Raw genomic sequence first — 11,954 nt, 5'->3', positions numbered from 1 at the left:
GTTCTTCATTTATTGCTCATTATTGGTCATAAAAGGCTTCCATCAAAGCCATCATAACTGTTAGTCCTCCATCGACTACCCTCGACAGGGCATCCGACTCGACCTCGAGGCCCCGCATACGCGAGCTCGAGGCCCCGATTATTAGCCATTCGGTTTGATTATCACATTGTTTTCAAGCTATTATCTTATTTTCCAAGTCTTTCGCTTAACATCAATTGCCTAACAACTAGCATAAAAATAAATTACATATTTTTAGAACCATAAAATCAAATCTAATTGTAATTATCATTTTCAAGGAAACAAAAGCATATGAAAACAGTTTGGTTATTGCGCAAGTCCAACAAAAGAACATAGCCAACCTACAACTCTGCATAAAATGCAACTGTTTATGATTCATTATAATATCAACGTCCACTAACATGTTCTTATTTTTGCTATTTACCCGAACTTTCTTACATCAAAATTGGAAAATAGTATACTGTGTCATATTCGACGGTTCTTGACCAACAATGCAATTACATGAGTATCTCAAAAGTTCAATGTCTTTGGCCTAAGGCCATTGCCACCTGACTTTTTTCTTGATTTTCCTCTGCCAAGCAAACTTATCCTCCGAAAAACCTTCAGTAACCTAGTAACATATCGTCGTTGGGAGGTCAAATTCACAGAACCAATGCAACTAGTCACTTGTCCAATGGGGTTACTCCTCTTCTTGCTTGGTGTTCTTCCTTCTAAACCGTATGGTCTCAGGCTCTGATAATCTGCAGAAACTGGTTCAACTTTCTTGGAAATGGTTTCTGTTTGCTTAGAAATGTGCTGTAGTTGAAGCGTTTTTTTCAAGGATATTAATTCGTGTTCAAGATTTTGGATTCTGAAGCTAGTGGATTCATATTCCTTTTTCGAGAATTCAGACTTTTGCACTGCTGAATCTTTTAACAAGAAGCTTAGTGGTTTGCTTCCGCCTTCGCTTCCTTCCATATATGGACTCTCTACCAAATTCTGGCTTCTGGAATTTGCATATATTGTACTCGACAGGCTTCCTGAGTACTCTCCACAATGAACATAACGAAACGAGTCTGAACATTCTTTAAAAGCTTGTTGTGTGTTTAGTTGCTGAACGAACAGCGCTTGGACAATAAGTCTCAATGGCATCAAATCATTTTGAACTGCTTCAATGCACACTTCTTGTGAAAGTTTCTGGCAATTGAGGTATTTGCACACCAATGCTTTCTCCTCTTGTGACATATCAGGATGTGCCTGGATAGAACAGAAAAATTTTTCTTTGTTGAGGAAAAATTATTGAACAGTAAATTGGGAGCACGAGCGGAAGTAGAAGCCCATATAGGCAGAGGCTGAGCCAGGATTTCAACTTTATGGATTCTGGATTTTGGGATCATGACTTCTAGTGTTAATGACTGAGTTCTTCATTTAATATTTATACATATTTCATGAATTCAAAAATACCAAATATACCGTTTGAGCAAAAGCTACTGAGTTCGGCTTGTGCCTCCGCCGCTGCATATAGGGGCCGAATCCATTAGCTTTTGCTCAAACAATGTATTTGTGTTATGAAATTCATTATATATGTACACATTAAATTTAGAATCCAGTTTATTAGCACCTGAAACCGTCGTTCTAAAATCCAGAACCTATAAAGTTGAAACTTGACTCCGCCTCTATTGACAACCCTTGGTTTTTCCAATTATAGGTTTGATTTGAGTTTGAAATTGACAATTGAAGATGAAATATGAATAGCCAACCTTCTAAAAATGCATGTAGCAATCTGGTTGCCTTTCATTGAAATATACAGAAATAAACCTATTTCATATAAATAGTGTTGAAGTTCTATTTTGGGGCTAGAGATGTAGAAAACTTACCACGAGAAAAGTGCTTAACGCTCTATAGAGATGATCGTGAGTTTGCCTGCTGGATAATGGAACAGTTTCAATGAGTTCCAAGAATCTTTTAGCACTCCATTTTGGATCAGTGGCTATCTTTGTAAGATATGCATCCCAAAGTTCTGCAACGACGTAATTTCTTGGTGAAGGTGTATGAGGTAACTCCATTCCGAAGGTTACATATTTTGAAAATATGCTCTTCATTATTGTTAACTCAATGCACGAAGAAATGGAGTCGTTGTCGCTTTCTGGAAGGAGAAAATCTTCCACTTGAGCCAAGAATAGTAGACAGGCAATCTGATCTTCCAACTTTTCTCTACTTTCAATTCTTAAACCGAGTTGAACTGATCTTGAAAGCAAAGCGAAGTAAAATCCAATAGGTATTACTTTACTAGCTTTATCTCCCATTGGCAGCAAGTCAAGAATTCCCTGAAGGATTTTGGAAATTTTTTCATTTGTCTCATTATTGTTATCATCATCAGTATTATTTTCAACTTCACTTTCCTTACTAGCATTCTGCCAAAACTGGTGTGTCTTTTTAGAAAGTACCCATTTGTTTGCATAGAAAAGTACTATTGGGCTGACATATTTTTCCTTCATTCCTTGTCTTCTCAGAGACGATATTATCCTCTTAAAAAATGGAAATGGCAAAGCAATAAGATCTTTAATCCACAAATCTTGGCTGAGAATTTCCTTGACTGTCTCGTCGCTCCAATGCTGATTGGCCAAGGCCTCTAATGTAACAACCGGATGGTCTCTTCTCCTTTCGGGGTCAAGAATTTCCATACAAGCCATAAAGGCAAGTGATTCGATGCAACGACTAACAATCAGCAGCTCCTCAGCCAAAGGAAGCAATAATTGGCATTTTTGGAGGACAATCAGAGTATCGTCCCAGCTTTGTAGTACAACCTGATTTAAGTATATGTCAAAACGCTCACAAAGATTTCCAGAGCTGTACTCTTCTGTCATTTCTAGGAACTCTGCTGCACATCTTAGTGCTGCTACGTTGAAAGGATCGACCAACGTGGACGATCCATAGATGAAAAGTGCCATCATTTCAAAGGTCTCTTGTCCTCCTGGGAAATTTCCTGGTAATTCAACTTCATTTGATTCATTCAATTGTCTTCTAAAGTATCCACTCTTTGAAAACAATGGGTGCTGCAACATCAAAAACCAAAGATTAACCAAGAAAATGAGCTAATTGATAATATTACATGTTGAGAAGTGGTACTTTCTTCCTAGTGGAGACAAAAAACAATAGGTGTTCTTCCCATCTATCCAGCCTTAGTCACCGGATACCTGTTACTGGTGGAAGGTAGTACGTATTGGGTGGAATTAGTCGAGGTGCGTGCAAGCTATGTTGCACTCACTCTCCAAAACGCTACCGCGCCCGTGTTGGATCCTCCAAAAATACACTACTTTTGTAGATCTGACATGCCGGAAACGTTTTCGGAGAGTCCGAACAACATAGCGCGCAAGCTGACCCGGACGCCATGGTTATCAGGAAAAAAAATGGTACTTTCTTGGAGCTTCATGCTAAATGATTTTATTTTATCATTAAGAAGTTGAGAGATCTCACCTTATGCAAGTTAAAGGTTCTATCACCTATCCGAACTCGAATAGTAACAGGCAAGCCAGTTTCTTGACTCCTGAAATAAGATTTCTTGATAAGTTAAAAAGATAAAAAAAACTATATAATGGAAAAGTAGAAAAGGGAATGTTGAAATTCATTACCATGAAATGATCTTGATCTTAAGGAGGGCACCAACATTAGGAGAAGAAAGTGGACTAGAAAGAACTGAAAAGTCTGAAGAAGTGCCCATTCAGTAATGAGAAGTAGCCAATAAGACTTGGGGTGGAAGTGAGGGAGTGAGTGTTTTTAATGGCAGATGGAGTTAATGCATGAAATATAGTCAAAGATAGAAACATTTGTTTCTGAAAGGAAGCATAAATGTTGGAAAATCCCAGCTCAAATATCGAAAAAATTAGTAGTAAAAGGGCAGAGTGTTTCTAGAATCCAGAAATCCTGTGAAGCAAAAACCAGTGGGAAAAAAATACATAATAAGGTGCAGACTTCTTATGGATTCACTGATATTTGGCTCAACTAAGATCACTATTGTTAGAGTCGAAATCAGGATTTAAAGTTTATGAGTTATTAAATTGCTACAAAATCTATAGCTCGTTTTACCGACTGGGTTCGCAATTAAAAATTCACACATATTTAGTGAATTCTATAATATAAATACAAGGACTAAGCAAAAGCCACTGGATTTATCCAAACTTGTACTTATTACTCAAGTTACGCCTCTGACTATAGTAAACGACAACTTGATATATAAGGCATCCCATATTCACGATGGCTTCAAGAAAGGATGCACCCCAAGTGTTAATGTAGACAATCTACCCTAATACAAGCATTAATGACTATTTTTACGGCTCTAACCCGTAATTTATAGGTCAAACGAATACAATTCGTGACATCTGACTATAATAGTTTTTATATTTAGTCAAAGTCACAAGTGGGACTCAAAAAACCTCCTAATTTTAAGGCTTCAAAGACGTTCGAGGTTGAAGTACTTGGCTTTTGGACTGTATGCACACGTGCATTAGCCTCCCTTTTTGGAAGGATTGAAGATTGCTGTATTCATTTCTCCCATAATATGAAAATCGAGTTTATGAAACATTCAAGAATTTTATACGTCGCTTTGTGTAGAAAATTATATATGATATTCAATATTCAAGATTCCCAATGAACTTTCTAAATACTACTACTTTACTAGCTTTTGAAACAAGATATACACCTTCACACAAGAATTTTATTGTATTTTGTTTTGAAGAGATTTATTGACTTTTCACCCGGAATTTACTCTTAGGTTCACATATTTAGACTCAAGTATTTTCAATATAACTCAAGCTCGGTTCCGTTTGGTTATAAATTTTGGTTGCATTTTTCAGAAAAATAAAAATAAAATTGAATACATTGTTTTTTCATGAAATTTGATCAGTTTTTGAATTTTTTTTGAATTTTTTTCAACTTCTCAAAAACTGGTCGAGCAGTTAAATATTTTCTTACACTCGCAAAACTTTAACATATTTTTTTTTCAATAAAATGAATGCCCAAATACAACTTCGATTTTCAAAAATTATTTTGTAACATAATTTCAATTTTTTTTTTTTTAAGTTTCAACCAAATTTATATCAAAACGCTAACTTAAAATCTTCGTTTGTTCATGTAAAAGTTTCAACCAACTTCCTTTCAAGGTCTAATAAAAAGTTTTTTTTACTAGCATATGTTTGTTTCAATTATATTTTTCCTTAGCATTAAGAAATTGGAGTAATAATCTTGTTTTTGTTGCTAACTACTCCTATGAAATTATACTTAAGCAGCTTAAGATATTTTAATTAAGATTGAGTGAGTTTAATTAAGAAAAGCTTGACAATTCTAACCTAGAGAAATGCACGAAGAAGAAGAACTTGTGGGGGAAATTCGAGTGTATTGGGAAAGACAAAATGTGGAAAATTGAAGCCAAACCATAATAAGATGAAAAATTTAGAAAAAGGGTAATTAGCTGAATTGTAGAAGAAGTTTTGAGAGTGCTTTTTGTAGTAACATACGATGAGGCAATACCCAAGACGGCACGGCTTCTAAAATAAAATAGTATAAATTGGGAGTTGCTTTTGTTTGAAGGATTTGCTTTGCTTACTACCAACACCTCTCTTCTAATACGTATACATACACAAATTTGTCTTGACTTGCATCTTGCATGTTTTCTATTTTTATTTTTCTCCATATACGATGTTGGTAATAAGACCTAAACTATGATTGTATAACTTAAATCAAATATGGGCAAGTAACATACAGAGTCAGATTCATGATTTAAGATTTATAAGTTCAACTGTGGGGCCAATTTAAATAAAAAACAATTAAAAAAAAAGGAAAAAAAATGACACCAAGTTGCAAATGTAACAATTTGCAACAAAACCAAATAGCAAAACCAATTTGAAATTGATTTTGAACGGTGGAACAAGTTACGACAATTTGCAATATGCTAAAGGAATTTTTACATTCCTATGCCATATAGTAAATTATATTACCCTCAATATTTAAAGTTTGATATAATTACATTTAGTATACCTAATTACCAATTATATACCATTATGTGTTTTAACCGTACATTAATGGTACCGTATATCCCTCCTAAATTAATGGTACCGTATATTCCTCCAAATCCCCCCCACGTTTCTCTCTCCCAAACCCACACCCTCACCCACGTATCACCCCACACTCATGTTTCTTTCCCATTATCTCCTCTGCTAAAACTAGAGAAATATATGTAACCCCCACCATTAACGTCCAATTTCAAGTTTTTTCTTCTACAACCAGTCAAAATTGAAGTCAATTCTTCAAAGTTCATACACACATTTACCTTCAGCCTCAAATTTTCCCAGAAGAAGAACAAACCTTCAAAGCACATCCCTAAAAAAGCTAGAGAAGTTGATATACCTTCTTTCGATTTGGGTGTATTATCACCACATTCACCCAAAAACATGGAAAATCTGCACATGCAATTGTAGATAAGAAGCATAATCTTTCTCTGCGTCAAATCAGGGCTGAAGCTAGAACTAAACAAAAACATGATTTCGATGCTGGAGAATCTTCGAGGCCAATCAAACAAGCGAAAAGGAAAGGAAAAGAGATAGTGTCCGATGATGATTTTGTAGAAGATGTGCCTATCAGTAAACCTGAAAAGAAAGCGAAGGTGTCTCCCAGTTCAAAAACTCCCAAAAAGAAGAAAAATTCAAAAAAAAAACCCCTACTGTTAAATCTCCTAAAAATGTTTGAAAATAGTCATTTGTGAAGGTAAGAATTTAGTAATTTTTTCACTAGTTATTTTGTTTGTTTTAGTTGTTAAAAATCTACATAATCTGTGTTTTTTATGCTTTGTAGATTATTTGTCTTCATTTTGAAGATTAATTGTAGCTATATTGATCTATTTAAAATTGTAGATATTTTGTATATAAATTGCAAATGTATCTATGTTTTTTAAGCACTGAATTAATGTGAGATTATTTGTCTTCATTTTGAAGATTAATTGTAGCTTTATTGATCTGTTTAAAATTATTGATATTTTGTATATTTTTGTAGTTAATTTTGTAGATAAATTACAAATGTATCTATATTTTTTATACACTGTATTAATGTGAGATTATTTATATTTTGTGCAAAATGGACATTTTTTGCATCCCATAATGTTGATTATGGGGTGCTTAAATTCCAGACATTATGTGACCCTAGCATTCCTAGCCAAATTAAAGAGCTTTTGTCTCCAAATGGTTTGAAGCTATTCGAGAAGACATGCTTTGGTTATTTACTGTCATTTCTCAATTTATGCATGGAAAATCAAGCTATCATCTTCTTATGAAGTATGAATTGAATTCATCCGATGCTTCCTATTTTCAGCTGAGTTAAAAGGTGAGAGGTTAAATTTTGGATTGAGAAAGTTTGCATTAATAACTGGTCTTAGATGTCATATCGAGGTGATAGACTTTGGTTACACTACGAATTATGTCAGTAAGATAATGAACAATTACTTTCCAAATAAGGTAAAAGTGGAGAAGACATACCTAAACATATTGTAACCAACAAAAGCTGGGTAAATGATGAGGATGCAGTAAAGTTATATATTCTATATCTCATAGAATTCTTCATTTGTTCTTCAGAGAAAGACCATATTGGGTTGGTATATCATTTTAGGTTTTATTTGGTGGAATCCGGTCAGTACGAGACATACCCATGGGATATTCAGTCTTACAGACAGTTGATTGAATCAGTTAGGCACAGGCTAAATCCTTTCGTTCATTCTTATCTCATTCGAGGATTCCCACTAGCCATACAAGTATGGTTGTATGAGTGTTACTCCTCCATCAACACTGATATAGCTACAAGGATTTCTAATTCAATCCCTCGCATACTTAATTGGTAAGCTAGTAAGGGTCAGATTTGGTTAGCTGCAATTGAAGACAGAATTATCAAGCCTGAATGAATGAAGGTAAATGGTTTTTATTTATGATTATACAATTTACCTACAAAATATCTACAATTTGTCTACATATTCTGCCTTAATCAAGCTAATTTTTTTTTCTCGTTCAGTTCACCAACATAAATGAATCACTTGAAGAGCTTTCAGGGATGTCTTTGCCTGATAAAGTTGAGTACATAATTGAAGAGTTGAACATATTTATGAGGATCCCAAAGTTGATGCTCTTCCATTGGAACCCAAAGAATCAATTGGAAAAGAGGATAAAGAGTCTATACTTCATAAAATAAGAAAGTTAAAAAGAGACCTTGAGAAGGTAGCATGTATTCCTAAACAACATTGTGATGTATACATAATAGTGTATCTGTTCTTTAATGTATGTTAAGACATATTCTGAAGTTAACTACGTATTTTTTTTAATATGTAGGTCGATGAAAAGCTTGTAGATTTTAGGAAAGACGTCTTTGAAGAACTAGGTAGCATCCGAGTGCTAATAAATGAGTCAGTCAAGACTGTTTTGCAGGTGATAAACAATCGAAATGTTCAAGTTGATGCAAAGGTAACATTTGAATTTTATTCATATTAACAAAACTATTTATGTCACCTCTAAAATATATATCCTAACTAATATAAAACTTTCAGTTTGCTGGGAGTTCAACCAAAAATACTGACCAACCAAAAGACAATCAGCAATTTTAGTTCACTAGTGGAGAACCAGTGCAGGCCAGCACCAGTAAAACAGGTATCTACAAAATAACTCTACTTTATCTACAATTATCTACAGAATATCTACAAAATATCTATAAGTTATCTATAAAACAATTTTTCTACATTATATATACAAAATAGATACAAATAAATACAGCATATTGGCACAGCTCTACAGATTTATATAGATCTTATAACACACCTACATATCTTCTTAAACTATCAAGCCACTACTATCCAGTATGATTTAACATTTTTAATGAAAAAAACAGAACATGTTGAAGGTGCACTTGGTGAAGAAAATCATCCAGCACGTGTTGATTTATATACACATTTTGAAGGTACAGTTGATGAAGAGAGTGCAGGTATGAAATTGTATTCAGAGATATTTGCTTTATGTTTCAATATTTTTACCATTCTATTAAGCTAGATATACATGATGTTACAGAGAGGGAAGATATGCATGCACAATCTCCAATTTGCGGAGTGACAGTAGCAGCTCAAAGAGAACAGCAGAATGAGGAAGATGACAGTGTAGGTGAAGAGGCAGAGTATGTGAATGCAGGTGATTCAGAAGACTACGGAGGTGAGAAGAAGGAGGTTACACTTGATGATTTCGAGCTGCCTAATAACTTCTCCCAGTTGGTTAAGTTCGGCGAGCCTATACAAGATGAAACAACACTCGTGCATCAAGGTAGAACAAGGCAGCCGGGAAAGCATGCCCGATCACCATTTCTCCCTTTATACAGTTCTGGTGGCAGCACCTCGGTTGGACCTCAAATTTTTCACCTCAAGCACCCATTTACTAATGTTATTGGTCAAGATGTAGATCCTGAGTTGTTGGATCAATTCAACAAGTGGTCATACCACGGTACCGATACAGGTTCAAAGAGGTTAGTTTGCACAATTTGACACTTTTATTCCAGTATTCATCTTTTACATATCCACTTCATTTAATAATTTTATTTTAATTTCTATTTGTTTATATAGGAGGAAGGCTCCGTATTCTATAAAGGACAACCAAATTAAGCCATGGTTAGATCTTGGAGTGAAAAAGGTTGACAAGAAGGAGTGGTTCTTTTCCCTGGCACACCCCGGACAAGTCCTCAATGACTCGGTAAGATTCAATGTATTTGATTTGTAGATATTTTGTAGATAATTTATAGATAATTTGTATTCTGATTGTAGATGCTTTGTTTTCTATTTGTAATGTAATTGTAGTTATTTTGTAATTTTGTGTAAGATTATTTGAAGATAACTTGTAGTATAAATGCAATTTGTTTTTGTTGCAACACACTGATGTTATAATGTATTACTTGAGGAAAAGAGGCAAGTATGGCCCCCAAAACAAGACCAGGTTGACTACAACAGATTATTTGTTCAAGACTAGGATTGAACAAATTTATGAAAGTTCCAAAATTCTCTTCAAGAAAAGAAGTTTTTCTGTTGTCAAACCCCAGGACGTTGTAGCAGAATATATATTGGGGTATAGACTACTCGCAAATGTTGCATGTGATGAAGTTGATTATGTCATAATGCCCATCAACATTGTAGAAAAATTCCACTAGGTATTGGTTGTTTTTGACATTGTAGACATGCAACTTTATGCGTATGATTCCATGGTCTCTTCACGCAATCACCCTATTGTTGAATCTTGTGTCAACAAGTTTTTTGTTATTATCCCTTTGTATTTGTCATGCACCGGTTTTTATGGGAAGCGTAAAAAATTAACTTCAAGAATACAAAGGCATACATTGAGAAAGCTGTTACCGACCCTCTTAACATTCAGTGGATCGTCGGAGAGATACCACAGCAAAAAGAAGTATCACTGTAACAAAAATCTTCTTTCTTTCTATACATTTAACCCTTTTTTTTCTATCATTTGGTAAATATTGACATTTTTTTATCTTTGTAGCGATTGTGGTGTATTTATTGCTGCCTTTGTAGAGTATGTTAGTCTTGGAGAGTTATCAATTCCGGCAGAAGACCTTTCTGATATTGACCAACATCATAGACGCTATGGAGCGCTACTTTGGGACTATGCTAGAAAGAAGCAGGAGCATGGGGCAATTAGTAAAATTGAGGTGACAGGCAAATTGGTAAGGAGAAAAGGTGCACCAGCTTTGAATGAGAAAACACGAGTCCAGAGGAAGAAGAAGTAGTTGTAATGTTTTGTATGGAACATATAGTACAATTGTTTAGTTGATGCTAGTTTAGAAGAAAGACGGTAGACAAGTTTTTGAACAATATTGTTGTATTTTAATTGTAGCAGACTTGCGCTACAATTATAGTAGCCTTTATTTTTTTTTTCTTATCTAGTATAGTAGTTCAAATGGAAACATCCTGTTGGTTTTATATTTACTTGTTGAATGTTTACAGTACTTGATCTTTATTATTTTAGCATATAAATCCTTTCCAACTGAATTTTTATACAGTTATTCTGTCAATGCAAAAATATGTAGTTATTTTGTTGTTTTTCTGTAGATAAAGTGTAAAAATCAGTATCTAAACATTTTTTGCTTTTACATTCAATTTGTTGAATGTAAACAATACCTGATCTACATTATTTTTAGCATATAACTTCTTTCTAGCTGAATTATAATCTAGTTATTATGTCAGCTCCAGCTATTGTAGTTTTTTTGTAGTTGAATTTGTAGATAATTTGTATAAAATATTTAACAATGTGTTTTGTTGCTTTTATATTTATTTGTTGAATGTAAACAATACTTGATCTATAATATTTTAGTATATAACTCCTTTCCTACTGATTTATAATGTAGTTATTCTGTCAATTCCAGTTAATGTACTTTTTTTGTAGTTGTATTGTAGATAAATTACAAAAAAATATTAACAACTATGTAAAGGATGCTAGAGATGGTAAAAAAGTGGTAGATTATATATATAGAAACCATTCATAAACAAATCACTCTATGAAAGTATTATCTTAATACAGAAAAATCCTAACTAACTACATTATGATCTTAAAAAACCTCAACAATTACACATCAAATTCTGTTATCCTGAACTCACCAACAATTTTTATGAAATATTCTGTTAACAACATAAAATTTTATTTCTTTTTGGGTGCATTCTTGCAAGATCTTTTGTTATGCCCTTCTCCTCCGCAGTTGCCACATGAAACCTTGTACTTCTTTAAATTTATTTCATCATATGTTTTGTATTTTTCTTTTTGAGGTCTTCCTGGCTACCTTTTCCCTCCTGTAGGTGGATTTACTACTGTCACGACCCCAAACCGAACCCGATCATGACGACGCCTCTCGTGAAGACAAGGCTAGCTGACACAATCCCCAAG

General features: G+C 34.1%; 1 protein-coding gene across 1 annotated transcript; it reads right to left on the bottom strand.

Annotated features, from left to right (window-relative positions):
• Positions 1 to 415: 415 nt before the first annotated feature.
• LOC104234749 (BTB/POZ domain-containing protein At5g48130) lies at positions 416 to 3,718 on the bottom strand. Its single transcript, XM_009788370.2, has 4 exons — positions 3,630 to 3,718; positions 3,475 to 3,544; positions 1,875 to 3,053; positions 416 to 1,254 (listed from the first exon to the last, which is right to left on the bottom strand). Exons 1-4 carry the CDS (start codon positions 3,716 to 3,718, stop codon positions 529 to 531), a joined length of 2,064 nt encoding a protein of 687 aa, XP_009786672.1. The 3' UTR covers positions 416 to 528.
• Between the last annotated feature and the right edge of the window lie 8,236 nt (positions 3,719 to 11,954).

Source organism: Nicotiana sylvestris, chromosome 7, assembly GCF_000393655.2.
Source record: "Nicotiana sylvestris chromosome 7, ASM39365v2, whole genome shotgun sequence".
Lineage (NCBI taxonomy): Eukaryota > Viridiplantae > Streptophyta > Magnoliopsida > Solanales > Solanaceae > Nicotiana > Nicotiana sylvestris.
The sequence above is the reverse complement of the archived record's forward strand: the minus strand, read 5'-3'. Positions and strand labels throughout refer to the sequence as shown.

Excerpts from the sequence above, each read along its gene's own strand:
- LOC104234749 (XM_009788370.2), bottom strand. The coding sequence starts at position 3,718 with ATGGGCACTTCTTCAGACTTTTCAGTTCTTTCTAGTCCACTTTCTTCT. Across the intron at positions 3,545-3,629 it reads AAGATCAAGATCATTTCATG|GAGTCAAGAAACTGGCTTGC; the intron begins GTAATGAATTTC and ends ATCTTATTTCAG. Across the intron at positions 3,054-3,474 it reads GAACCTTTAACTTGCATAAG|CACCCATTGTTTTCAAAGAG; the intron begins GTGAGATCTCTC and ends TTGATGTTGCAG.